Raw genomic sequence first — 25,738 nt, forward strand, 5'->3', positions numbered from 1 at the left:
CTCCCAGAGGTGGTCCTTCTGGATCTCATTGGCTCTAGCAGTTGGTCTATTCTCGATATTTAAAAGGTGTTAAATCAGACCAAATATGATGGGAATATTTAATATTCCCATCATATTTCAGTTGAAGGAGTGAGAGCTTACGTTCTTTACATTGGGGAAACAACAAGCTGTTGATTGTTCTACACGCGTATGCAACACTATGATTAAGGACAGCAACAAAGCCTACAGACGCCTATTCTGGTCAGTGAACGTTGGAAGTGGAATGTTGACCACAGCATCCCTTTAATTTAGCTTTTTAACACTCATAATGATGAAGCACGAGTCAGCGACCGAACCAAACCATCGCCTGGCCCATTGGGCTGCTTCTCTGGCTCTCAACACATCTCTACCTCTCCTACCGTCCTGCAGCCCAGAGTCCACACGTAGACCCTTTTCCTGTCAAACTAGACCCTTTCCCTGTCAAACTAGACCCTCTCCCTGTCCAACCACCGTCCTGCAGCTCAGAGTCTACTCGTAGACCCTCTCCATGTCCCACACACACTCATATGTGCCGGTGTCCACGGCTATGAGTAGATAGACCAGTAGATGATGTTGAAGAGCACGTAGGCGCCGGGGAAGAGGACGCGGGAGTACTTGTCGATGGCGTGTGTGTCGATCCAGATGTTGACGTTGGCTCTGGGTCGGGCCTGGGGGTTCAGGGCCACCTGGGCCAGGATCCTGTCCGGGCGCCCCCCACCATTCTCCGGCATGCCGTAGTTGCCGGTCATGTTGAAGTCCATGGTGCCGTAGCCCGAGATCTGGGGGTCCACGGCCATGTCATCAGGCTGGCCAATCTCACAGGTACAGGGCAGCTGAGGGGGGGGGGGGGGGGGGGGCACACACACTCAAGTTAACACCTGAGTCTACTGAGGTTAACCACACACTCGTTAACACCGGAGTCTACTGAGGTTAACCACACACTCGTTAACACCTGAGTCTACTGAGGTTAACAGCACTGTAGGATGAATCATTTAGCAGTTAATAATTTGATTGGCTAAATGTGCAATCCTTGTGGAAAGTCTTTTGATTGTATGAGTCGTAAATGTTCCGTAACTGTGAGAGAATTGCTAGAACGTATGCTACAATATTTGTGGTCCTAATGATTTAATTAATTATTACCTAAAACAATGCGGACATGAGGAGCCATGTGGGGCTTCCATGTTTCATTTGAGTGAGCAGGAACATCGTGTTAGCAGGGAGTCATCCGCATTGAAATGAATGCCGGGAGCATTAATTTCCATGCACCCTCCTCCAGGAATCAGAGGACACACGTCATCATGCGGCATCATGAGGTTTCATATGGACCACTAACCAGGAGCCTCTAGAACACAGGGCCACTAACCAGGAGCCTTCAGGGGCCACTAACCAGGAGCCTCTAGAACACAGGGCCACTAACCAGGAGCCTCTAGAACAAAGGGCCACTAACCAGAAGCCTCTAGAACAAAGGGCCACTAACCAGGAGCCTTTAGGGGCCAATAACCAGGGGCTTCAGGGGCCACTAACCAGGAGCCTTTAGGGGCCACTAACCAGGAGCCTCTAGAACACAGGGCCACTAACCAGGAGCCTTCAGGGGCCAATAACCAGGGGCTTCAGGGGCCACTAATCAGGAGCCTCAAGAACACAGAGCCACTGACCAGGAGCCTTTAGGGGCCACTAACTAGGAGCCTTCAGGGGCCACTAACCAGGAGCCTCTAGAACACGGGGCCAGTAACCAGGAGACTCTAGAACACAGGGCCACTAACCAGGAACCTCTAGACCACGGGTCCACGAACCAGGGGCCTCTAGAACACGGAGCCACTAACCAGGAGCCGTTAGAATGCGGGGCCTCTGACCAGGAGCCTCTACAACAGAGAACACATGGCAGAGCTTCAGTGTGCATTTGGATCTTAGAACCAACACCATCTGGCTGTCAGCCAATGGTGTCGCTTCAGGGATGTTATTCTGCTAAATAACTGACATCTGCTGCCTCCTGGCTCCCCTCCAACCACAAACACAATTTCCTCCTAGAACATTATAGAGGCAAATGAAACCCTGTGTAGAAAGGTTGAGTTAGGGTGGAGACTGGACTCCATGCCCACAGACCACATGGGTACTGGACCCCATGCCCACAGACCGCATGGAGACTGGAGACTGGACCCCATGCCCACAGACCGCATGGAGACTGGACCCCATGCCCACAGACCGCATGGAGACTGGACTCCATGCCCACAGACTGCATGGAGGAGATGTGATCTGACCTACTGAGGTTCACCTCAACAAGGAGAGCTTTCTTTTGATCCCTGGATCCTCAATAAAAGGAGTTCAATGAATGTTTGACCTCCTTATTTCCAGAAGAGCTGATGAAACAGGAAATACCTGCGGGACATTGGAGTGAACAGTGTTTCATCTCCACAAACCAGAGACACATACCAAGGAAGACATGAATCAGTCGCACACTCACTCTCTCTCTCAGCTTCCTCTCCTTTCTCTCCTGGACCGTGGACAGGTAGTTGACGGCCGCATACTCGATGACGGACAGAAAGACAAAGACAAAGCTGACCCATAGGTAGATGTCCACCGCCTTGATGTAGGAGACCCTGGGCATGGAGGCGTTGACCCCCGTGATGATGGTGGACATGGTGAGCACCGTGGTGATACCTGGGCACAGGACCCCACATGGTGAGCACCGTGGTGATACCTGGGGACAGGAGGGAACCCCAACCTACCTAGAGGGACCCTGGCGGGGGGGTGGGGGGTGTCCTACCTAGCGGGACCCGGGCGGGCACTGCACGGCGGTCGATCCAGAAGGACACCCAGGAGAGCATCACCATCAGGGTGGCCGGGAAGTAGGTCTGCAGCAGGAAGAAGAAGATGTGGCGCCGCAGGGTGAAGTGTATGTAGAGGCGGTTGTACCAGCCTAGAGGGTGAGGGGGTGAGAGGGTTAACACATGTCATTAGAGAGTGAAGTGGATGTAGAGGTGGTTGTACCAGCATAGAGGGTGAGATGGTGAGAGGGTGAGGGTTAACGCTCACTTTGATAGGCATGACACCTTGTGGTTTAGACATGAGCCAATACATCATAGATAATCAATATTATCTACGGATGGAACCCAACTGGGCACAGAGTGATGTCAGTGGGTAGTAATTCTTACTATATTATTTCTATCTTCCTATGTTCTATCTTCCTACGCCACAGGATGGCTGAACATTCTCTATAGACCATGTATGTTGATGGAATATGCAGAGAGAAACCAAGAGAATACCGGTAATGTGATACACAGCGCGGGTAATGTAACACACAGCATGGGTAATGTGATACACAGCTACACAGCAATGGTAATGTGATACACATCACAGGTAATGTAAGACACAGCATGGGTAATGTGATACACAGCACAGGTAATGTTAAACACAGTATAGGTAATGTGATACACAGCACAGGTTATGTAAAACCCAGCATGGGTAATGTGATACACAGCTCGGGTAATGTAAGACACAGCTACAGAGCACGGATAACGTGATACACAGGTAATGTAATCACGGGTAATGTGATACACAGGTGATGTAATCAGGGGTAATGTGAGGACGCATTAAGACACATTACCCGTGCTGCTGTAGAAGGCCAGCTTCGTGGTGGTGTGGAACTTCTGGATGAGGAACTGGGAGAGAGAGATCCGTTCGTCCGTGTCCAGTGACTCGTTCCCTTTCTTCCAGTACAGCATGAGGTCGTCGTCCGTGTACGCGTCTGAAAGAGAGTTATTCATAACGTGATGCGATTAGTTCTCCATGAAAAGCCGTCCCCTGACCCAACACAGGCAGCCTGGGTCGCAGTCAGTGAGAACCAATAACTGTCATTTCTTCCTTCTTTTTTTTTTTCCTTGTTTTACTCAATGTGAGGTAGGCGTAATAACAGACAGTGAACAGGAATATGGATGATGTCCTCACAGCTCTCTATCTCCAGCGAGCAGGTCTGCGTGTCCAGGGGAAACCGGCTCAGGTCCATGTTACACATGGCTGTGACAGTCACTCTGTTGGAGGAAGAAACACAAGCATAACCAATCGCAATGCACCGTCATGCTGTTGATATACTGCACCCACAGTGGTGCCATGTAATGAAGGAATGGGTACCAGGCAAAGGCCACTGATCTGAAGGCTTAAAACAACAATTAACAATTAGGTAGCAGGCATGGTGGCAGGTATCTCCTTTAACGCCTGGCATGGGCACAAAATTAACATGCGTGGGCACACTATTGACATCCATGTGCACACTATTTACATTTGTGTGCACACTATTTACATGCGGGTGCAAACCCAATATCCCAATACATAATAAATGTAAAATGTGTTTTACTGGTTCTACCATCTATGGATGCATTTTTGAAATTTAGACTATATAACAATAAGTTGGACCATCCCAGTCCATAGCTCTGCATCACTGCACCACTGCATCACTGCATCAGTACATCAGTGCATCACTGCAGCACTGCATCAGTGCATCACTACATCACTGCCTCACTGCAGCAGTGAGCGGTGTGAGGGTTGGAGGTCCGCCTACCGCAGGCTGTAGAGCACGTTGCCGTCGGGGTACACCCTCAGCATGACGTTCTCCGTGGTGGTGTCGTGGATGAAGGACCTCTTGGAGTGAACAAAGAACATGTCGGGCACCCAGATCTTCTTCACCAGGCGGCTGTCGAAGGTCATGCTCTGGTTGTTGGTGCTGGGGAAGGCCAGGCGCTCGTCCTTCCAGTAGTGCCGCAGGTACAGCGTCATGGTGAAGTCCTGAGGAGGGGGAGGACAGGGTCATGGTGGTGGGGGGTTAGGATGGGTTCGGGGGGGTGAGGGAGCGTCTAACGTGCAGTTGTTGGGAGGAGTTCCAAGCGCTCGAGGTACAACTCAAGGTGGATGATGCGGCCCTCGGGTCTCAAAGAAGAGCAACACAAAGGTGGTATAGAGACAGTAACGCACAGGTTGTTGACCACAGTAGAAGAGATCAGTGGATCCATTATCAGTCACATATTAAGTAAATCACAAGTGTTTCAAACTCATGGCCAAAGCAGTGTGTTTCTACTACTAACCACCAGACCTGTCATTTCTTCCACAGTGGAATAGTTTTTTTGTATTACAGCCGGTGAATTGGGACGGAAGTGAAGACGTGTTGCTCACTTACCATGTCCACCTCCGAGATGGTGTCTAGACTTTCCACCTGAACATCGACTCCCACTGGGATCGGAGGTCCTGGAATACACAAAATCTTCTTCAGACCTGACTGATCTCAAAATACCACGAGCACCCATGACACCGCTCACTGCCGACGCCAAAACCGCCGTGTTTTAAAGAGAGCGGAGGGATTTAAAAGCAGCCCCCCCCAGTTGTCTGATGACCTGTTTCTACCCGCCAGCCCCAGCCACCACTTAGAGCAGTTGTTTTCAAAGGGATATAGATACTTCTTTTGCAAGCAAGCAGGACTCTGTAGGTCCCAACACGCAGCCTTGCTTGTTGGGATGTGGGGCTATCTGCAGCATTCTGCTCTGACCTATTTCAGGCCTGCTACTAAGCGGCATCCAGCAGTAAAACAATTAGGTCACAATGGATCCAAGTTGATGCTGTTGTGGAACTGATCCTGCTCTCTGTTTTTCACCCCGAATTACAGGGGACATTTAGTTGGAGAGGAACCTCCACACTGGAACATGTTAACGTTAACATATCACACACCGTTCATGATGCTTTCAGAGGAGCAGGGTATGCCCTCGTTGGCCATGTTCTAGTTTGCTTGAGCTCACAGGCATTGGGGGGAATGAACGTGTGTTTGGCTTTGGAAGAGTAATAGGGGGAAATGGTTCACACGAAATCCCAGCCGTGATTTGATATAGTGTGAAACAAATCACCCTCCCTCCACTCTATCTCTCTCTCTCTTTCCCTCTCTCTCTAGACATAATCCCACGGTCAGCAAAATCCCTCTCATGTAAAGACTGAACTGAATGCAGTAATCACACTCTGTTGACATGAAGAATCCCAGCGTTGCTGTCGCTTTCACAGGCTGGACGTTAAGAGCCTGGAGCTGGCTAGAGCTCACTGGGCCTGCTGGGGCTCACTGGGCCTGCCTGGAGCTGACTGGAGATGGCTGCAGCTCCATCCTCCAGTCTGTCGGGGCCTCCGGCTCTTGGATGATTGAGTCAGTTCCTCAGTGAAGTCGCTATGACGGATGCTTAGAGACCTAGCACGTAGCAAGTCTCATGGTGTCCCTGTTTTTAAAATTTAAATATGTAAGCATTCATATTTAGAGAATATAAATATTCAAACCTCCAAATGCTGGTCTCATGGTGAAGTCGTGGTCATCTATTCTCAGCAGCTGCTCAGATTTTGTCATTGGAGACTTTGTCATGTCCGGGCTTCGTTTGAACATCGGGCTGCAGAAGGAACAGGACATGTTAAAGGTTAATGTGAATGTCATTAGAGGGAATGTAAATCATTCCCAGACGTGTTTCTATAGGTTAGGATGGCGGGACCTTCCGGTTTTGGGACCTTCTGCACCGTCCGTCCTCGACGTCTCTCTTCTTGACCTGTAGATTCACACACAAGGCGAAAGATTCATTGGAGAACCGAGCAGAATCACAGCAAGTCAGAAGGTTCTCAACATCACCTTTACCCCCCATCCCCTCCAGATGTACTGTATTCACATAGAGAGAGAGAGAGAGAGAGAGAGAGACAGACACAGAGAGACACAACGAGAGGGAGTGAGAGAGAGAGGGAGAGAGAGAGAGAGAGGATTGCATGGTGTAGGTGCACAAAAACAAAGATTTATCCATCAGTCCAAAATGGCGCGGGGAAACAGAGTACACCACCCGGAACAAATCCCTGTTCGTAGGATGAAATAAAAGAACAAAACAGATACATTGGCGGTCCTGGTCATGCCTGTCCATCAGCAGCTGGTTTGATAATCCTCTTGGCAGAAGTGCTTCTCCAATCCCCCCTCTCTCTCTCTCTCTCTCGCTCTTGCTGTCTGCCTCCACCCTCACCCTGGTGGCTCGCCCTCCCTAGGCGGGAGCTGCTCTCTGGAGCCCAGTCTGGGGTCTACAGGGGGGGCTCTACAGGAGGGGCCCTACAGGAGGGGGTCTGGGGCTCAGTCTGGGGTCTACAGGAGGGGCCCTACAGGAGGGGGTCTGGGGCTCAGTCTGGGGTCTACAGGAGGGGCCCTACAGGAGGGGGTCTGGGGCTCAGTCTGGGGTCTACAGGAGGGGCCCTACAGGAGGGGGTCTGGGGTTCAGTCTGGGGTCTACAGGAGGGGCTCTACAGGAGGGGGTCTGGAGCTCAGTCTGGGGTCTACAGGAGGGGGTGTATACACGGCTATACAGATCCTTTGGTCTATCTAGAGTGAGTCGATGCACCTGCCAGGCTCACCTTAGATGATGATCAGGTGTTCTGTTGGAGAGTTCCTATGCCAGAATAGGCTAAAGCTGCTGTGTTTAAACGTGGTGTGAAGAGTTTTCATGTGCTGTGCTCAACACTTATCCTGTTAGCTGACTGTGACTCGTCACGCTCCAATCCTGCTATTTCAGAGCCTAAAGGCTTGACTCAACCCATAATTAAATCTAAAAGAACCAGACTCTCAGCATAATTAAAAAGAAAACAGCAAGTAAATAAGCTTGGCCTCTTTAGATCAGCCTACTCTAGGCTGACGGCTGCCAAGGACTGAAGAGAGAGCGCTCTTCTTCTCCAACCCTGCCAAGGGCAGCATTGGTGCTCACCGTAACAGAAGAGGGTCCTCAGAACGCTGAGGGGGGTGACGAGGGGGCCAGGGAGACAAGAGGACTAAATGAGAAGCCATAGGGGAAAGCACGTTGGTGTTCACTTCATGAATATCATGGCATCATTCAAAACATCCCTAATATGTTTGATATGGCATTTTTAGTTTATTATTATTCATTATTCTTAAATGGAATTAAAGTAAATGATCGCTGCAATGATCCAGCCTGAAAAGTCTTATCTAAGCTTATATAATGGAGGAGTCTAGAAGCTAGCGAGGAGCCTGCATGGAAACACCATCCTAGGTATACTGTAAACACCATCTACTGTAAACACCATATACTGTAAACAACATATATTGTTAACACCATCCTCAGTACACTGTAAACACCATCTACTGTAAACACCATATACTGTAAACAACATACAGTATATTGTTAACACCATCCTCAGTACACTGTAAACACCATCTACTGTAAACACCATCTACTGTAAACACCATCCTCAGTATACTGTAAACACCATCTACTTTAAACACCATCTACTGTAAACACCATCCTCAGTCTACGGTAAACCCCATGTACTGTAAACCCCATCTACTGTAAACACTATCCTCAGTCTACATGAACTCTGTATAAACTCCATCCACAGCATATTAATCCAGTTTACCATCTGTTTGAGAATGTATGTACATGTACCTTGTCTTTATAATCATCACGCTGTCACAACACTTTATCTCTTATCAGAGAGACGTACGTTTCCTTAAAGTGAAGCGGATCATTGAAATTGTCTCTTATTTCTAAACAGCAGCACTTAACATAAGAGTGTTGGTGTAGCACCCCTATGGCATCTCCCCTAACCCTGTGTTTGAGGAGCTGTGGTGGTGAGGCTGGAACATGAGTGTAATGTATAGCACCCGTATGGCATCTCCCCTAGCCCTGTGTTTGAGGAGCTGTGGTGGTGAGGCTGGAACATGAGTGTAACGTATAGCACCCCTATGGCATCTCCCCTAGCCCTGTGTCTGAGGAGACATGGCAGGCGTGGTGGTGGGGCTGGATTAGTCTATAAAGGGTTTGTGGAATACATTAACCAAAAGCAGAACACAGAGCTGATCACAGAGGGAAGGGAACACAGTGGGCTCAGTGAGAACAGTGAGCTCTCTGCAAGGAGAAAGCATTTCCTTTACAGGGATTAGTGGCTCCCAGACACCTCAGCAACACTGTACCAGCGTGGCCCCGCAGTCCCCAGTACCGGAGCCCCTGTAGTCTGGATCGGGATCCACTTTGTAATCGGTAGGATCCGTAGCTGCTTGAGTAATTCATTAAATACGTATCTAATTTAGTTTGTTTAAATGGAAGTCATTTGATCATAGTACTTGACATGTTTCTTGTTCATACGTTTTTGGAGCATTCAACACCATTTATTGATGAAGATATCGATTCAGGAGGCTGTGTGGTTGCAGGTGCACCCCCAAGTTTAAAGGGGTCAAAATATGTTTCTAACTGAAAACAAGTCCGATAAAGCCCTGTTTCAAAGTGTAGCCTGGCCCTGTTGCACGGTGGCACGATGCGCCAAAACACAAGGTTGGAACACCGACGGATGTGTCTGGCTGAGTTCTGTAGAACCGATTGGATATGCAGCAGTGAGCGTGGGCACACTAAAGATTCTATCAATAAAGTGGAGAGGAGCACCTCTTAACCCAGGTACTTGCCCATTAACACTGATCAGCACTGCCTGCTGGAAATAGGCAAATGTACAACGCTTCACACGGTGGAAAGAACCCAACCCATGAGCTTCATCACATCGAAGTGGGTCTGGGTCTCCCCTCCTCATTGTGGTGGTGGTGGGGGGGGGGGGGTAGCATAGCAGAGCAAACATGAAAAAACATCCAATGAATAAAACCTTGTAAGCCAATAGACATCAGAATTAACAATCCAACACATCCCATCATGAAGAACCTCTAACTGCTGTTCTTGGTTACCATGGCGACTCGGGAGGCTTGCCGTAGCATGAGAGACCGCAGTCGTACAAGACACTGGTACAAAACACACATTCAGCCCCACGGGTCCCTCCTTCCACACGCTTTACCTGCTCTGCCTGAAGGTCTCCAGCCTCGGACCCCCGTGCTGGGCCCAGGAAGTCGCCGCCCCCACCAGCCAGAGGCAGACCACCACCACCTCAGCCCGCATGACGGACCCCGACGCCACTCACAGCCAGGCAGTCTCCGCTCCCACTCTGGTGGGGAGGACTCTGCGGTGCTGAGGCATGCTCCTCTTCCACATCGGAGGGGGTCCAGGGGAAGAGGAGGAGGGGGAAGACGGGACTGAAGACGATGGAGAGGAGCAGAGAGCCGAGGCAGTAGACAGAGCTGTTCCGTGGTGGAGAGACCGACCCACGCTGTTAATCTCCTCAGTGGGGAAAAGCAATTCTGACTAAACCCATAAATCCTTCAGCGTCAGATGGGGCAGATTTGATCCCTCCAACGGATGTGCCTCTCTCTCTCTGTCTCTCTCCTTCTCTCTCTCTCTCTCTCTCTCTCTCTTTTGATCTCTCTCTCTCTCTCTCTCTCTCTCTCTCTCCCTCTCTCTCTTCCCGCCCAGAAACAGGTCCTCCTCCTGGCTGCTTGTGTATCTGAGGTCAGGATTTAAAGACTAAATGACGCCTGCTTCTTATTCCTCCGTCAACAATCAACACTCAGACAGCGTCCTGGAAACCTATTGTAACTCAGCTTTACACACACACACACACACACACACACACACACACACACACACACACACACACACACACACACACACACCCCATTGCATGTCCATTTGTCAATACCACTAGGGACTGGGCCACACAAGGACATTGGATTTGTCATATGAACAAAGCATCCAATGACCAGTCATGAACATCAATATGCTTTTTGGGCTGAAGAGTTGGATCATCACTAATGTGTGTTTGGTCTGTTGTGGACGTCTGTCTGTGTTTGTCCATTCTCCTGGGACTGCAATGATAATTAAAACAGAAGGCTAAACGTCCTTCTGTCAAACAAAGGGCTAAACAGAGATTGGCGTATATTATGAATTAATCAAAGAGATTAATATAATAGTATAATAGTCTCACATTCTTTGTATGAGTGAAAATTCCGTAATCTTAGAGACGCTATAACACCATAATATAACATAACAATATTACACAACACCATAATATAATAATAATAATAATCGAACATAACACCTTAATGACACAGAGAGGTTTCCTCCGTGGCATTAGGGTTCAGAGTTAAGGATTGGATCATTAATACTTAATATAAAACATGACCTGAAACAGCTAGCAGGACAGGGGACTGCACATCGATTGGTTCACGACTGACAATGATGTTATTTGTCGGAATATTTATGTCAAGAAATTCAGAACAACGGCAATTTACGTCACTGCAGCCAGCCAATCACAAGCCTCGCTGTCCACCATTGGTGGAGGTGAACTGGCGGGACTCCGGTGGCGGAAGAGATCGGAGTCACTGGGAGAGAATGGGAGACGTATCTGATGGGTCTCACATCACGTACTGGAAGCTGTACGTCTGTAAACTTTACTAGTAAGGTTCGGCCAGAATAACTCCCGTCACGTTGTGATTACGGCACATTGATCCCGATGCAATGAGCGGCTCGAGGGAAATCAAACGTGAGTTTCAGTGTTCAGTGTTCTCATTTCATTTGTTGTTGTTACCCCTGGGTCCGATCCACCCCTCGGTCCGATTATCCCCTGGGTCCGATCAACCTCTGGGTCGGATCAACCTCTGGGTCTGATCCACCTCTGGGTTTGATCATCCCCTGGTTTTGATCAACCTCTGGGTCTGATCCACCTCTGGGTTTGATCATCCCCTGGTTTTGATCAACCTCTGGGTCTGATCCACCTCTGGGTTCGATTAACCCCTTTGATGAATCCCTGGGTTTGATTAACCCCTGGGTTTGATCCAACTTACCTAACTTCAACTCATACCAACAGTTCTGCAGAGAGCGAAGATCAAAGCTCAGAAGGGCAACAACATAAAAGAGGAGGCCGACATCTGCAACCAGCTGGGAGAGCTGCTGTCACGGAGGGGTGAGTTAACATGTGACCTAATGTTTACATGTGACCTAATGTTAACCTAATGTTTACATGTAACCTAATAATCATGTCACCTTATGTTAACATGTCACCTAATTTTTACATGTCACCTAATGTTTTCCTAAAATGTTAACCCAACATGTAACATAATACTAACATGTAACCTCATGTTGACATTTAACACAATGTTAACTTATCATGTTAATCTGACAATAGACCTTTTGTGTGTGTGTGTGTGTGTGTGTGTGTGTGTGTGTGTGTGTGTGTGTGTGTGTGTGTGTGTGTGTGTGTGTGTGTGTGTGTGTGTGTGTGTGTTTCCAGGTGATTATCAGGCTGCCGTTGAGGAGCACCAGCAGGAGCTCTCTCTCTCCGAGGCGCTCAGCGATGTGATTGGACGGGCCGTCGCCAACCGGAAAATAGGAGAATGCTTCGCCGAGATGGGCAACATTGAGGCAGCATTGAAAGTGTGTCTGTATATATATATATATATATATATATATGTATGTATGTATGTATGTATGTGTATATGTATATAAAGCCTTAAAGTATTACAATGTCATGTATTTGAAACACTGAAGTGTTACCAGGATTTAGCCCAGTGCCTTACATTGACATAACGAGGTAACACTCTGAGAGACGCTGTGTGTCCCTGGTCCTGAGAGACGCTGTGTGGCCCTGGTCCTGAGAGACGCTGTGTGTCCCTGGTCCTGAGAGACGCCGTGTGTCCCTGGTCCTGAGAGACGCTGTGTGTCCCTGGTCCTGAGAGACTTTGTGTGTCCACCGTACTGAGAGACTCTGTGTGTCCCTGGTCCTGAGAGACGCTGTGTGTCCCTGGTCCTGAGAGACGCTGTGTGTCCCTGGTCCTGAGAGACGCTGTGTGTCCCTGGTCCTGAGAGACTTTGTGTGTCCACCGTACTGAGAGACTCTGTGTGTCCCTGGTCCTGAGAGACTCTGTGTGTCCCTGGTCCTGAGAGACGCTGTGTGTCCACTGTACTGAGAGACTCTGTGTGTCCCTGGTCCTGAGAGACTCTGTGTGTCCACCGTACTGAGAGACTCTGTGTGTCCCTGGTCCTGAGAGACTCTGTGTGTCCCTGGTCCTGAGAGACTCTGTGTGTCCACTGTACTGAGAGACTCTGTGTGTCCCTGGTCCTGAGAGACTCTGTGTGTCCACTGTACTGAGAGACTCTGTGTGTCCACTGTACTGAGAGACTCTGTGTGTCCCTGGTCCTGAGAGACTCTGTGTGTCCCTGGTCCTGAGAGACTCTGTGTGTCCACTGTACTGAGAGACTCTGTGTGTCCCCAGCACCAGAGACGTCACCTGGAGCTGGCCGGCTCAGTGGGGAACCACGCCGAGGTGCAGCGGGCGCTGGCCACCATCGGTCGGACCTTCCTGTTCCGCTACGAGTCGGACAGATCCCCGAGCAGTTTGAAGGAAGCCGAGGAGGCCTTCAGGAAGAGCCTGGCCGTGGTGGAGGAACGCCTGGAAGGTGCGTGTCCATGTTAACATTAGGTTGCATGTTAACTTTAGGTTACTGGATCCCAGCGTCTGCTGAGTCTCAAGGCTGACCTCTGGTCTCTCCTCGTCCCCCCCCCCCCAGGCTCGGTGCCGGCCCGGGAGCTGAGTGAGATGAGGGCGCGGCTCTTCCTCAACCTGGGCCTGGTGTGTGACCACCAGGGGGAGCCCAAGCGCTGCAGCGAGTTCATCCGCCGCAGCGTCTACATCGCTGAGTAAGCCATGCTGCTGTATTCATGTGGTCAATATAAAAAACTTTTGGGAAAGGTGTCACTTTGAAGGTCTGCTTATTTAGTTTTCTGTAACTTTTAGTCCCAATTTCATCAGTTTATATTTGTAGATGTGTTCACGAAGGCGCTTTGGATCAAGGTGTCTGCCGAAGTCCCTCATCACTCCTACAGGAAGTCCCTCATGGTAGTCTGTTACTTCCTGTCACACAGGAAGCACCAGCTCCTGGAGGACGTGTACCGGGCCAACCTCAACCTCGGCCACATCTGCTTCCGAAGGGGCCAGCACTCGGGGGCGGTGCGCTGCCTGGAGCAGGGCAGGGAGTGCGCCCGCAAGATGAAGGACAAGTTCAGCGAGAGCGAATGCTGCCACTGGATTGGCAAGGTCAGGGGTCAAAAACACCATCAACTGTTTAGTCACTTGGAGCTCATACTGACTGCTTGGAGCAACATTTACAATGGCTCAGATTGAATTATGCTTACTATTGAATAGTCACTCATATTGATTGGAATTGGTTATGGTTTAAGGTGTAGCTGTCACTCATATTGATGGGCTATGGTTACAGGTGCACCTGTCTCTCGGGGACTTTGCAGCAGCCAGGCGCTCTCTGAAGAAGGCTCTCCTGTTGGGTTCCCAGCAGCCTCAAGACAGACAGGATGTGAAGAAGGACTTTAGATCTGGTAAATACAAACAAAGTATTGGCGGCATTAGCTCAAGAGGTAGAGCGGGTTGGCTGGTAACCGCAAGGTTGCTGGTTCGATCCCCGGCTCCTCCTAGCTGAGTGTCGTGGTGTCCCTGAGCAAGACGCCTCACCCTAATTGCTCCTGACGAGCTGGCTGTCGCCCTGCATGGTTGACTCCGCCGTCGGTGTGTGAATGTGTGCATGAATGTCAGTCAACACTGTAAAGCGCTTTGGATAAAAGCGCTATATAAATGAGGACCATTTACCATTTTACCATTTACAAAGTATCATTTTATCATGTTGATCCTTCAAATATCTGAACGGTTTTGAAACGTCCTCAATCCTGTCTTGGTTGAATTGTGCACTGCGCTGTTAGTAAATCAACTTCCTTGTCTGCAGCCGACAAAGGCTGTCAGCTGGAGGAGGAGGCTGGGGAGGACCTGAGGCAGGCCAAGAGTTCCCATGATGCCATGGGTCTGGCTGAGCAGCTGGGCGACCTGTACTGTAAGGTGGGCTCCTTCCCCAAGGCCCTGGAGGCGTACCGGACCCAGGTCAGCGAAACAAGAACCTCACACTACAAAACCGCCCCTTCTGTGTTTCTTGTGTCTAGCCTTGTGTGTTGTTTGCGATGCCTCGCCTAACGTGACCGTGTCATCGCGTGTTAGCTGGCGGCGGCAGAGGCGCTGGGCAGACCCGCCAGGGAGCTGGCCGTCATCCACGTGTCGCTCGCGGCGACGCACACGGACCTGAGGCAGCCCGGCCCGGCGCTGGAGCACTACCGGCAGGAGCTGGCCCTGAGACGGGGCTCCCCTGCTGAGGTAGGGGGCCGCCCTGAATGCAATCCGCTCTCTGTAACCCGCTCTCTGTAACCCTGTGTCTCTGTAACCCTGTGTCTCTGTAACCCTGTGTCTCTGTAACCCTGTGTCTCTGTAACCCTGTGTCTCTGTAACCCTGTCTCTCTGTAACCCTGTGTCTCTGTAACCCTGTGTCTCTGTAACCCTGTGTCTCTGTAACCCTGTGTCTTTGTAACCCTGTGTCTCTGTAACCCTGTGTCTCTGTAACCCTGTGTCTCTGTAACACTGTGTCTCTGTAACCCTGTGTCTCTGTAACCCTGTGTCTCTGTAACCCTGTGTCTCTGTAACCCTGTGTCTCTGTAACCCTGTGTCTCTGTAACCCTGTGTCTCTGTAACCCTGTGTCTTTGTAACCCACTCTCTGTAACCCTGTGTCTCTGTAACCCTGTGTCTTTGTAACCCGCTCTCTGTAACCCTGTGTGTGTGTCTCTCAGGAGTGCAGCACGTGGCTCAACGTGGCGGTGTCCCAGGAGGACAGCGGCTGCAGCCCGGAGGAGGTGGAGACGAGTTTCGAGGCGGCGCTGGAGTGTGCCGAGAGGGCGGGGCGCCCCGCGCTGCAGGTCAGGGTTCTAGTTCAGCTGTGATTCAGTTCACTTTATGGACTAAATGAGCACTGAATAATGTGGGGCAACTAAATCCAATAAACCATGACAGGGATCAACACCAGAAGTGTATAAAACAGAGCAGTAAAACTATCTGCAACATGTTCAACAATAGTTGAATTGTGTAAGACAATGAATAAGGTTTGATAGAAATATGATGTGTCCCTTAAATCCCATGAATTTTGCTTATAAAAATATTGCAAAAGAAAGATTGTTGTTTCCAAATCACCGAAAGTGAAACTGACTCGCACCTTTTCTGCTGCTGACAGAAGCGCGTGCTGAGGAGGTGGCTAGGGGCCCAGCAGCGGGGGGCCCAGCGCCAGGGAGGCGTGGCCGGGCTGGGGGCCGCGGAGGGCGGGCTGGGGGCCGGGGAGGCCACGGAGGCCAGACTGAAAGAGCTGTGTGCCGCAGAGGGCTGGAGCCCAGACTGCAGCGATGGGGAGGAGGAGGAAGAGGAGGAGGAGAACAGCGAGCCCTTGGAGGACAGCGACATCGCCCTCTCGGACTCTGGTGGGTCACATGACTGACAGCCTGTGATGGAGGAGTCCTGCTGGTCTGATCTCTAACGTCGGCTTATTGATCTTGTCTGGTTAGATGAGGACCTGGACGGTTACGACAAGATGGTTAGCGGCAGAAGAAAGAGCGTACGGGTAAGCAGGATCTGGATCTCAGGATGCATCAAGACCTCATGTCCCAGTTTTGACCCTTTGCCCACCCCCCCCCCCCAGTGGAACAAGAGGAACGAGAAGGGGGAGACCTCGCTCCACCGTGCCTGCATCGACGGGAACCAGAGGCAGGTCCAGGTTCTGCTGGAGCAGGTGAGACCCTGAGGAACCCCACTAGTACACACTGAACCCCACTAGTACACACTATAGCCCACTAGTACACACTATAGCCCACTAGTACACACTGTAGCCCACTAGTACACACTGTAGCCCACTAATACACTCTGTACCCCACTATTACACTGAACCCTACTATTACACTGTACCCCACTAATACACTTACACTCTGTACCCCACTAATACACTTTGTACCCCACTAATACACACTGTACCCCACAAGTACACACTGAACCCCACTAATACACACTGTACCCATCCATCCGCACCACCCGTGTCTGAGTGTGATGACGTGTGTGTTGACGTGTCCCCAGGGCCACCCCGTCAATCCCAGGGACTACTGCGGCTGGACTCCGCTGCACGAGGCCTGCAACCACGGTCACCACGGTAACCCATGATCCACACATCAGACAACCCCTTCTCCGTATCTTCCATCATCTACAGTCTAACTCGTGTGTCATGGCTCCTCCACCCCTCTGTCTCTCCTGCAAAGGTGGTGTCTCTACAGTCTAACTCATGAACCATGGCTCCTCCACCTCTCTGTAGCCTAAAGAGGTGGTGTCTCTACAGTCTAACTCATGAACCATGGCTCCTCCACCTCTCTGTAGCCTAAAGAGGTGGTGTCTCTACAGTCTAACTCATGAACCATGGCTCCTCCACCTCTCTGTAGCCTAAAGAGGTGGTGTCTCTACAGTCTAACTCATGAACCATGGCTCCTCCACCTCTCTGTAGCCTAAAGAGGTGGTGTCTCTACAGTCTAACTCATGAACCATGGCTCCTCCACCTCTCTCTGTCTCCTGCAGAGGTGGTGTCTCTGCTGCTGGAGCGCGGTGCCAGCGTGAACGACCCCGGGGGGCCGCTCTGTGAGGGGGTCACGCCCCTCCACGACTCCCTGGCCTGCGGACACTTTGTGGTGGCCAGGCTGCTGGTGGAGCACGGCGCCTCCGTCGTCCTGCGCGACGCCAAGGTGGGGGCTGTAGTAGGGCTGGGCCATTAATTGATGAATTAATTTTGATTGCGATTTTGCTGTTAAACGATCACCAAATTAATATAATGAAGTTGATACGTTTGTTTTCTTTTTTTAAGTATATTTATTTTATTCATTCATGTTCTATATAAATTGCAGAACAGCTGGATACATATCTGGTAGGTTATTTGAACATTTTATATTTGACCATTTTGTGTGTTTTCTTTTAAGGATAAATTTCAAAGTGTTTTTTGGAGAGAAATGCTGAATATTGCATCATGTTTTCAAACTCAAAAATAATCTTTGAATAATCGTGATTTCATTATTTCCATAATCGAGCAGCCCAAGGCTGTATTGCGACAGACACAGGCAGACATCCGACGTTGTTTGATCTCCGTATCATTTCCACCCGAGGGGAACAGGCGTCTGCTCCGGTTACTCTCTGCTGTCTGTTGACCAAACAGTGTCGTCCGTCCCTCCCTCCCTCCGTCCCCCCAGGGCCAGACCCCCATGGACACCCTGAGACACTGGCAGCGGACCTACAGCCGCGAGCTGGACCGCGACGCCCGGCAGGACTGCACTGCCACGGAGGAGCTGCTGAGGAAGGCTCTGGCAGGAGGAGGAGGAGGTGAGGAGGGCTCCAAACCAGAGCCTCCACCCTACTGCTCTTAAATCTCTCTAACAGCAACTTTTATAAACTTTTCATTTGATTATCAAAAAGACAGCCAATTAATTTGGTCTGGAGAGAGAACTTAAGTTAGACTTGACTGAACTGTCTGTGTGTTTCTCCTCCAGGCTCTGTGGCCCCAGCCAGGACCTCCGCCCTGCTGCAGGACAGCCAGCTGTATGACGCAGAGTGCTCCGAGCCCCCCCTCTGCTCCCCGCCGGACCCCGCCCCTGCCCGGCCCCCCCGACAAGCCGGGGGCCCCAGAGCCAGGGGGACGGAGGCCTCCGCCCCCGCCAGGCCTCCCCGACAGGCCGGGGGCCCCAGAGCCAGGGGGATGGAGTCGGCCCTGCTGTATGGGGTAGGGGCCCCACGGAGGGCAGCGTTTTATTCTGGAGGCTTCTGGACGGTGGCTCTTCAGTGTCTATTATAGAGTCAATCAAAGAGATCAGTGTCTATTATAGAGTCAATCAAAGAGATCAGTGTCTATTATAGAGTCAATCAAAGAGATCAGTGTCTATTATAGAGCCAATCAAAGAGATCAGTGTCTATAATAGACACTGATCTCTTTGATTGACTCTATAATAGAGTCAAAGAGATCAGTGTCTATTATAGAGTCAATCAAAGAGATCAGTGTCTATTATAGAGTCAATCAAAGAGATCAGTGTCTATTATAGAGCCAATCAAAGAGATCAGTGTATATTATAGAGCCAATCAAAGAGATCAGTGTCTATTATAGAGTCAAAGAGATCAGTGTCTATTATAGAGTCAAAGAGATCAGTGTCTATTATAGAGTCAAAGAGATCAGTGTCTATTATAGAGCCAATCAAAGAGATCGGTGTCTATTATAGAGTCAATCAAAGAGATCGATGTCTATTATAGAGCCAATCAAGTGTCTTTCTTCATTTCTTTCTTCTCTTGCTCTGGTCTGAGGTCAGTTTTGGTGCCAACCATGTGTCCGTCTCCCGTCCTTAGAACAGTGACTCGGACCGCGACTCGGACCACGACTCCCCGCCGAGCCCCATGCGACCCGTTCGGCCCAGACACCGTTTCCCAGCTGCCCCGGGTGGGAGTGGGGTGAAGGAGGCCCTCGCTCCGCACGCCCACGGGCCCTCGCTGGCCCCTGAGCCCGGCAGAGAGGGCGGGGCGGGCCCCGTGGGGCCCCACGTCTTCGCCAGGGAAGAGTACCACAGTGTGATCCGAGGCCTGGGCAGCGCTAGGGCCCTCCACCAGGGGGCCCTTCACGAGGGGGGGGCCCTCCACCAGGGGACCCAGTCCCCGCTCACCAGCACGCCCGCCTTCTCCTCCAATAGCAGGCCGGCGCTGGTTCCAGAGGAGGAGGACCTGGCAGACGATTGGTTGGACGATGACCTGGGCGAGGTCGTTCAGGCCAGGAAGAAGAGGCGGGTGGGGGCCGCGGCAGGGGAGCAGAGCGGACGGAGCGGGGAAGGCGGAGCCTGGAGCGATGAGGGCGGGGCCTGGAGTGAGGGGGGCGGAGCCTGGAACACTTCAACAGCCAGAAGTCAACACAGGCAGGAGAATGGAGCTGTGTCCCAGAGTAAGTAGTTAGTCCAGGCTTAATATATATATAAGTTTGTGGTCCACTGGCGTATGGGCTTAATATATAAATGTTTGTCAATTTATTTTGTTATTTTTTTGTTATTTACCAGGTCTTTGATGTGACGTTGTTGAAAAGACTCTGAATGTCTCCTCCCCCCCACCCCCCCCCCCCCCCCCCCCCCCACCCCGCCCCGCTCTCAGGGTCCACCACTGCCCCCCCCTCTGCCAGCAGGGGCCTCTCTCTCAGCAGGAGCGGAGGGGCCCAGCCGCGGCCCCGGCAGGCCAAGATGACTCAGATGAGCGGCCTGGTCCGTCTGGGGCGGCGGGCCGTCAGCAGGCCAGGTAGCCCCTCCTTCACCGAGGAGGAGGAGCTGCGTCCGGACACGCCCCCTCCCCCCCGTCCCCCGCTGCACACCCACGTTCCACAGGTCACTATCCTCGCTATCCTCTCCAAAATACTCTATCACCAGCATATTAAATATGACAAAATGGAAGAAATCCAGCAGCACTTGTTGGTGATGAAGATATGGTGGTCAGCAGCTAAAGACCGGCACATTTTGTGATGCTTTATTCTAACAGCGTTCAGCTGATGTGTGCAAAATAAAAGAGCTATTGTGTTGAGTAAATGTGGTCTTTAAGAATCTTAACGTATTACTTAAGACTGGTCTGGACTGACTGGTCCAATTATTTACTACACTACTCTTTTTGTCACCATCACCATATTTTTTTTTATGGGGAATCCAACCTCAGAGCGATGAATGAATGCATTCATTACACCCACATTTCCTCATTGATGTTGTGAATGTATATTTACGTTGTGCATTTCTGTCTCAGCTCCCAGCTCAAACGGCAGCCATGCCTCCACCAATCCGGATGAGGGTCAGAGTTCAAGATGATGTGTTTCTCATTCCAGTCCCTCAGAGGTACATTTTATATTGGAATGCATATTATTAAAGATTTGTTTGAATGCCGGAATTGTGAATTAAAGTAGAACCCCCCCCCCCCCCTCAACCCCCTCACTGTGGCAGTGAGGCGGAGGTGTGCACGGTGGCGTGGCTCTGTGAACAGGCTGCCCGGCGATACTACCAGAAGTGTGGCCTGCTGCCCCGTCTGTCCCTGCAGAAGGAGGGGGCGCTGCTGTCCCCCCTGGACCTCCTGCTGGCCGTCCTCCACACCAACGAGGAGGTACTGCGTCTGTAAGGGGGGAGGAGGTACTAAAGGGGAGAGGAGGTACTGTGTCTTTAAAGGGGAGAGGAGATACTGGCCGTGTCCCAATTCAGGGGCTGCATCCATCCTTCGAAGGACGCATTTGAAGACCGCTTACGTCACAGCGGCGCGTCAAGTGCTGTCCTATTTCGAAGGGTCCTTCAAATGCGGCCGAGATATGCAGCCTTCGTTTCCCGAATTTGAAGGACCCACCGGGTGGATCCTTCACGGCCCAACGTATCCCAAGATTTATTGCGTGTTGGTTTTTTTTCCGAAATTGCGCGGAGAGAGCGGAAGCGGCAGCTGCAGCGAATACATATTTAATGACAAAAGTAAAAACATTTTTTTATATAAAAGTAAGGTTGGGACCATTTTAAATATGTAACTTTATTGTCGAAGTTCAATGACATTAACACTAGACATATAACATTAAACTAATTAATGTTAAGCCAATGTCCTCTCTTCCTCTTCACCCGGCGGTGAATCTTCTCCCACTCCTCCAATAAAAGATAAAACATAACAAATAAAATTTCTGGCTCCATATTTCTCCTCCGCTGTCCGGTTTGAACCGCAGCTGTCAGGGTTGCTAGGAGACAGGATCGGCACGTGGTCACGCAGGGTAAAGGACGTTTAACGGCTGGTTACGCAATCCGGAAATGCTCCGTAGGCTAGACCGTCCCATTCCACAACGCTTGTTCGGCCTTCGGTGTGGCCTTCGCGGTCTACGAAGGCCACACCTTTTGAAAGGACTCGTCCTTCGAAGGATGCAGCCCCTGAATTGGGACACGGCCACTGTGTCTTTAAAGGGGAGAGGAGGTATTGCGTCCTTAAAGGGGAGAGGAGGTACTGCGTCCTTAAAGGGGAGAGGAGGTTCTGCATCCTTAAAGAGGAGAGAAAATACTGTGTCTTTAAGAGGAGAGAGGCTTCCTCACCACAGGGGGTTCTTAACTCTGTTTTCTCCCCAGGTCATGGCGGAGGTGAGTTCCTGGGATCTCCCTCCTCTTCCTGAGCGCTACAAGAAGGCCTGTCAGAGTCTGGCCGTGGGTGAGACTCACTCACACGATTCAATACTCACAATTACATGGCAAACTGATGATCGATCATTAGAGCACAGAGTAATAATGATGTATTAATTTGTGTGTCTGGCTGATGGTTGATGTATTACTCTGCTCAGAGCCCAACGGGCGTGTGTCCCGGCTGTGCGAGGTGCAGGAGGGGGGCACCTCCATGACCCTGGGGGGTCTGGGGCTGGCCCCCACCACCCTGGCCCCGCTCCTGAGGGCCCTCAAGCTGCAGACGGACCTCACAGAGCTGCGGCTGTCCGGCAACCGTTTCCACGACGGCCTGCTGCCCGAGCTGGTCGCCACGGCGCTGACCATGCCCCGCCTCCGCGTGCTGGAGCTCTCGTCCAATGGCGTGACGGGGGAGGGGCTGGGCAAGATGGCCGACGCCCTGAAGGGGCAGTCGGACCGCACCTTCCCGGTAAGACAGTTGTGTTATAAATAAACTCAAGGCGAGCGCCTCTATGACGCCGCGTACGTTCACGCGCTCACATTCACCCGTTCACCCACTGTGGCTCTCCTCCTCAGAGTCTGGAGGAGCTGGACCTCAGCCTGAACCCGCTGGGGGACGCGCTCTCAGAGCCGCTGTCCTGCCTGCTGGCCCGCTGCCCCCTGCTGGCCCGGCTGTCCCTGCAGGCCTGCGGCCTCACGGCGCGCTGCCTCCAGCACCACCGCCTGCTGCTCGCCAGTGCCCTGGCAGGTACCGGCTGGTCTCTCTTGGTCTCTAGGTCTGGTGTCTCTGAGGGTCTGGTCCAGACTGAGAGACCAGACTCACTCTGGGTCTGGTCTCTCTCAGTAGAACAGGAAGTCCTCTGAATAAAGGGTTTCATTGTTTGTCCACCAGGCTCAGGACACTTGAGGTCGGTGAATCTGTCCCACAATGCACTGGGCTCCACGGGCTGTGAGCTGGTGCTGAAGACCCTCCCCTTCCACTACCTCACACACCTGGACCTCTCCGCCGTCTGCAGCGGGCCGGGGGACCCCCTGCCGCTGGAGCGCCTGGCCAACGTCCTGACCCAGGTACAGACAGACAGACACCTGGCCAACGTCCTGACCCAGGTACAGACAGACAGACAGACACAGACCGATGGCACCACGTGGGGTAGTGATGGCGCAACAGGGAGTCAGCTGTATGTCCTGTGACACAAGAGAAGAAGCCTCTTTAAGTGTGCGTGTTCCTTCCAGCAGGAGGAGAGCTCCCTAACCCACCTGAGCCTGGGAGGGAACGGGCTGACGGACAGCGGGGTCGACACCTTAGCCAGGTGCCTGCTGGTCTGTCCCTGCCTGACCTCTCTGAACCTGTCGGGGAACCCCTCTGTGACCTCCACCGGCCTCCGCAGCCTCCAGGCCTCCCTGAGAGAGGCACAGCGACCTTTGACCTTCCTCGACCTCCAAGGTATTGCGTAGCTCCACATTAAATCCTGGGTTAGGTCGGGGCTCTCTAATGTGTGTGGGGGGTTAGTTTGTTTAGTGTGTGTGTAGGGTTAGTTTGTTAAATGTGTGTGTAGTCTTAGTTTGTTAATTGTGTGTATAGAGTTAGTTTGTTAAATGTGTGTGTATAGAGTTAGTTTTTTTTAAATGCGTGTAGGGTTAGTTTGTTAAATGTAATGCACCAGTAGGTGGCGGTAACATACCAGTACGTGGAGGTAATGCACCTTTAGTGTTTAGAAGTGCAGAAGGCGTCCGGCTCTCTGCTGGTCATGCTGTGTTCGCTGCCCCTCCCTGACCATTCCCCCCCCCCCAGGGTGCGGGGTGTCGGGGGACAGTGCCGGCCTGGAGGGGCTGACGGAGCAGGTGAGGGACCTCCGCCTCTGCTCCCAGGGCCTCAACAAGCTGGACCGCGAGGCCCTGCGGCGGGGCATGGGCCCCGCGGTACGCGTCTACGACCGGGGGGCCAGGTTCCTGCTCTCCGCCCGGACATAAAGGAGAGAGATATAAATATAAAAACTGAGAATCTAGAGGAACGGAGACACTAGAGGAAGTGAACCTTTACACTGTATATACATTTTCTGTGATTTATTTGATATTGTATTTATGTGTTTTGTCTTTTTGTGTAGAGTCATGGTCTCAGTGACTTCTGGGGTGATTTCAGAAGGTGATTAAAGGGAGAATGATGATGTCATTAGAATGTGTCTTCTAAGTTTCCTTGGAAAATGTTACACAATCAAATGTTAGGGAAACAAAGAGGCTAATCTCACACCATCAAACTGTATATGATGTCGTGCTGACCTCTCTGCAGAGGAAGCTCTTCAGGAGGACTGGGTATTTTTTTGTATTTATATCTTTAACTCTTGGATACTTTAGTTCATATATTGTTTGTATTTACATCCTTTATTCCGGATGCTGTACTTTATTCAATATTTATAATTTTGTACTATTGGTGCAAACATCTGCGAACTGAGTTAACCACTGGAGGGCGCTAGAGTCAAATTATCGATTATTGATTGTCTTCCACAAGGCAAGTAGTCTGGAAATCCAGACCCACATCTAAAAAGCTGGAACTCTAGATTTCCAGGGTACAGGGCAAGGGCGCTTCAAGTATAATGTGGAAGAAACATATGGATCGCCAATTTCTAAAAAAACAGCTTACATAGGCCTACGTATTATTACAAAACCAGCATGGTAATCATTTATGAGTATCAGTCTTAGTCAAATGCTGGGTTCAGTTTAGAGAATTACAATCGTCTTAGCTGAAATGATTAGATCCTTTATGAAAATATATACATATCAAAATAAAAATAGCATGGGAGAACATTGAAATCTATTTGATCTGATAAATAACAAATCAGAACTAGTATTGGTACTTAATACTGATGGATTAAAAAGACAAATCAAGCAAAACTTTAAAACATTTTAATCTTGTGTGTACATCATCACTGAAGTGTTATGAACCAAAGAAATCCCAGGGTTATGATTACATTTAAGCAATAACTAAATATATCCCATCTGATGTTAAATCTATAATACTGTCATAGCAAAGCCTTGTTTTGTGGATCAGAGGAAACAGAAGGTGAGGACAGATGGCTTCATGTCTGCTACACAAGTAGGATGGGCCTCAAGTCTTATTCAAAGAATGAATTATCTTCAACATGATTAAATGTTGACTTCTTAACACAAACAAAACATTAATCAGCCTTCAAGAAGAACTAAAAGTTGCAGGTTCACACCTCTGAAATGATGTAACTGGAGTGTAGTGTGTCACGCTGTGATTAACTCCAGTCGTTTGTTTCCGTAAGCTTGCAGACCCACGTCAGGAGATCCAAGGTTAAGATTGAGTTCAATGCTACTCCACGTCCTAGTTTGGTTTTCTTCTTGAGTCTCCTCCAGTAGGACAGGAACCGACGACCTGAGTGACCTACTGAGGGTGGCTCTGTAGGTGGGACATGTGTCACTCTGCTACACTCCCCTCTCACTCCCAGGACACGTGTCACTCTGCTTCACTCCTCTCCCACGTGTCACTCTACTCCACTCCCCTCCCTGGCCCGTACAGGAGGTTCTATCGCCCGCTCCCAGCTTCCAGGGAGCGGGTTCTAACAGGAGGAGGGGATGAAGACAGCTGTAGCCCAGGGCGGCCTCTAACCTCTAACCCTAACCCAGCCTCAAACATCTGAGCAAGTCTAAGAGGCGGTTACCCTGGTTACCATAGTGCATCGGTTCCTTGGGACGTGCACTTCATGGTGTTTCTCACAGTAGTACAGATCATAT

At 50.7% G+C, this 25,738-nt stretch overlaps 2 protein-coding genes across 3 annotated transcripts; one reads left to right on the top strand and one right to left on the bottom strand.

Moving 5' to 3' along the window:
- Positions 1 to 563: 563 nt before the first annotated feature.
- On the bottom strand, positions 564 to 6,571 carry LOC311362378 (gamma-aminobutyric acid receptor subunit rho-1-like; the record flags this gene model as incomplete). Its single annotated transcript, XM_084482202.1, has 9 exons — positions 6,525 to 6,571; positions 6,319 to 6,425; positions 5,186 to 5,253; positions 4,574 to 4,797; positions 3,964 to 4,046; positions 3,623 to 3,763; positions 2,783 to 2,935; positions 2,480 to 2,676; positions 564 to 851 (listed from the first exon to the last, which is right to left on the bottom strand). The coding sequence occupies exons 2-9, from the start codon at positions 6,419 to 6,421 to the stop codon at positions 564 to 566; spliced, it is 1,257 nt and encodes a 418-aa protein (XP_084338328.1). The 5' UTR covers positions 6,422 to 6,425; positions 6,525 to 6,571.
- A 4,720-nt stretch (positions 6,572 to 11,291) lies between these two features.
- On the top strand, positions 11,292 to 24,094 carry tonsl (tonsoku-like, DNA repair protein). 2 transcript variants are annotated; one of them, XM_084482188.1, is made up of 27 exons: positions 11,292 to 11,430; positions 11,755 to 11,850; positions 12,178 to 12,320; positions 13,160 to 13,343; positions 13,455 to 13,584; positions 13,810 to 13,981; positions 14,163 to 14,277; positions 14,679 to 14,830; positions 14,945 to 15,097; positions 15,566 to 15,691; positions 16,003 to 16,243; positions 16,328 to 16,383; positions 16,462 to 16,551; positions 16,890 to 16,962; positions 17,379 to 17,542; positions 18,041 to 18,170; positions 18,338 to 18,567; positions 19,182 to 19,764; positions 19,968 to 20,194; positions 20,601 to 20,689; positions 20,795 to 20,951; positions 21,938 to 22,016; positions 22,147 to 22,454; positions 22,562 to 22,733; positions 22,878 to 23,053; positions 23,222 to 23,429; positions 23,778 to 24,094. In XM_084482188.1, the coding sequence occupies exons 1-27, from the start codon at positions 11,406 to 11,408 to the stop codon at positions 23,954 to 23,956; spliced, it is 4,458 nt and encodes a 1,485-aa protein (XP_084338314.1). In that variant the 5' UTR covers positions 11,292 to 11,405; the 3' UTR covers positions 23,957 to 24,094. The 2 variants fall into 2 exon arrangements, with proteins under 2 accessions (XP_084338314.1, XP_084338313.1); XM_084482187.1 differs by having other exon boundaries at positions 23,219 to 23,429; positions 23,778 to 24,093.
- The last annotated feature ends 1,644 nt before the right edge of the window (positions 24,095 to 25,738 follow it).

This window comes from Micromesistius poutassou, assembly GCF_964030765.1.
Source record: "Micromesistius poutassou genome assembly, chromosome: 17".
NCBI lineage: Eukaryota > Metazoa > Chordata > Actinopteri > Gadiformes > Gadidae > Micromesistius > Micromesistius poutassou.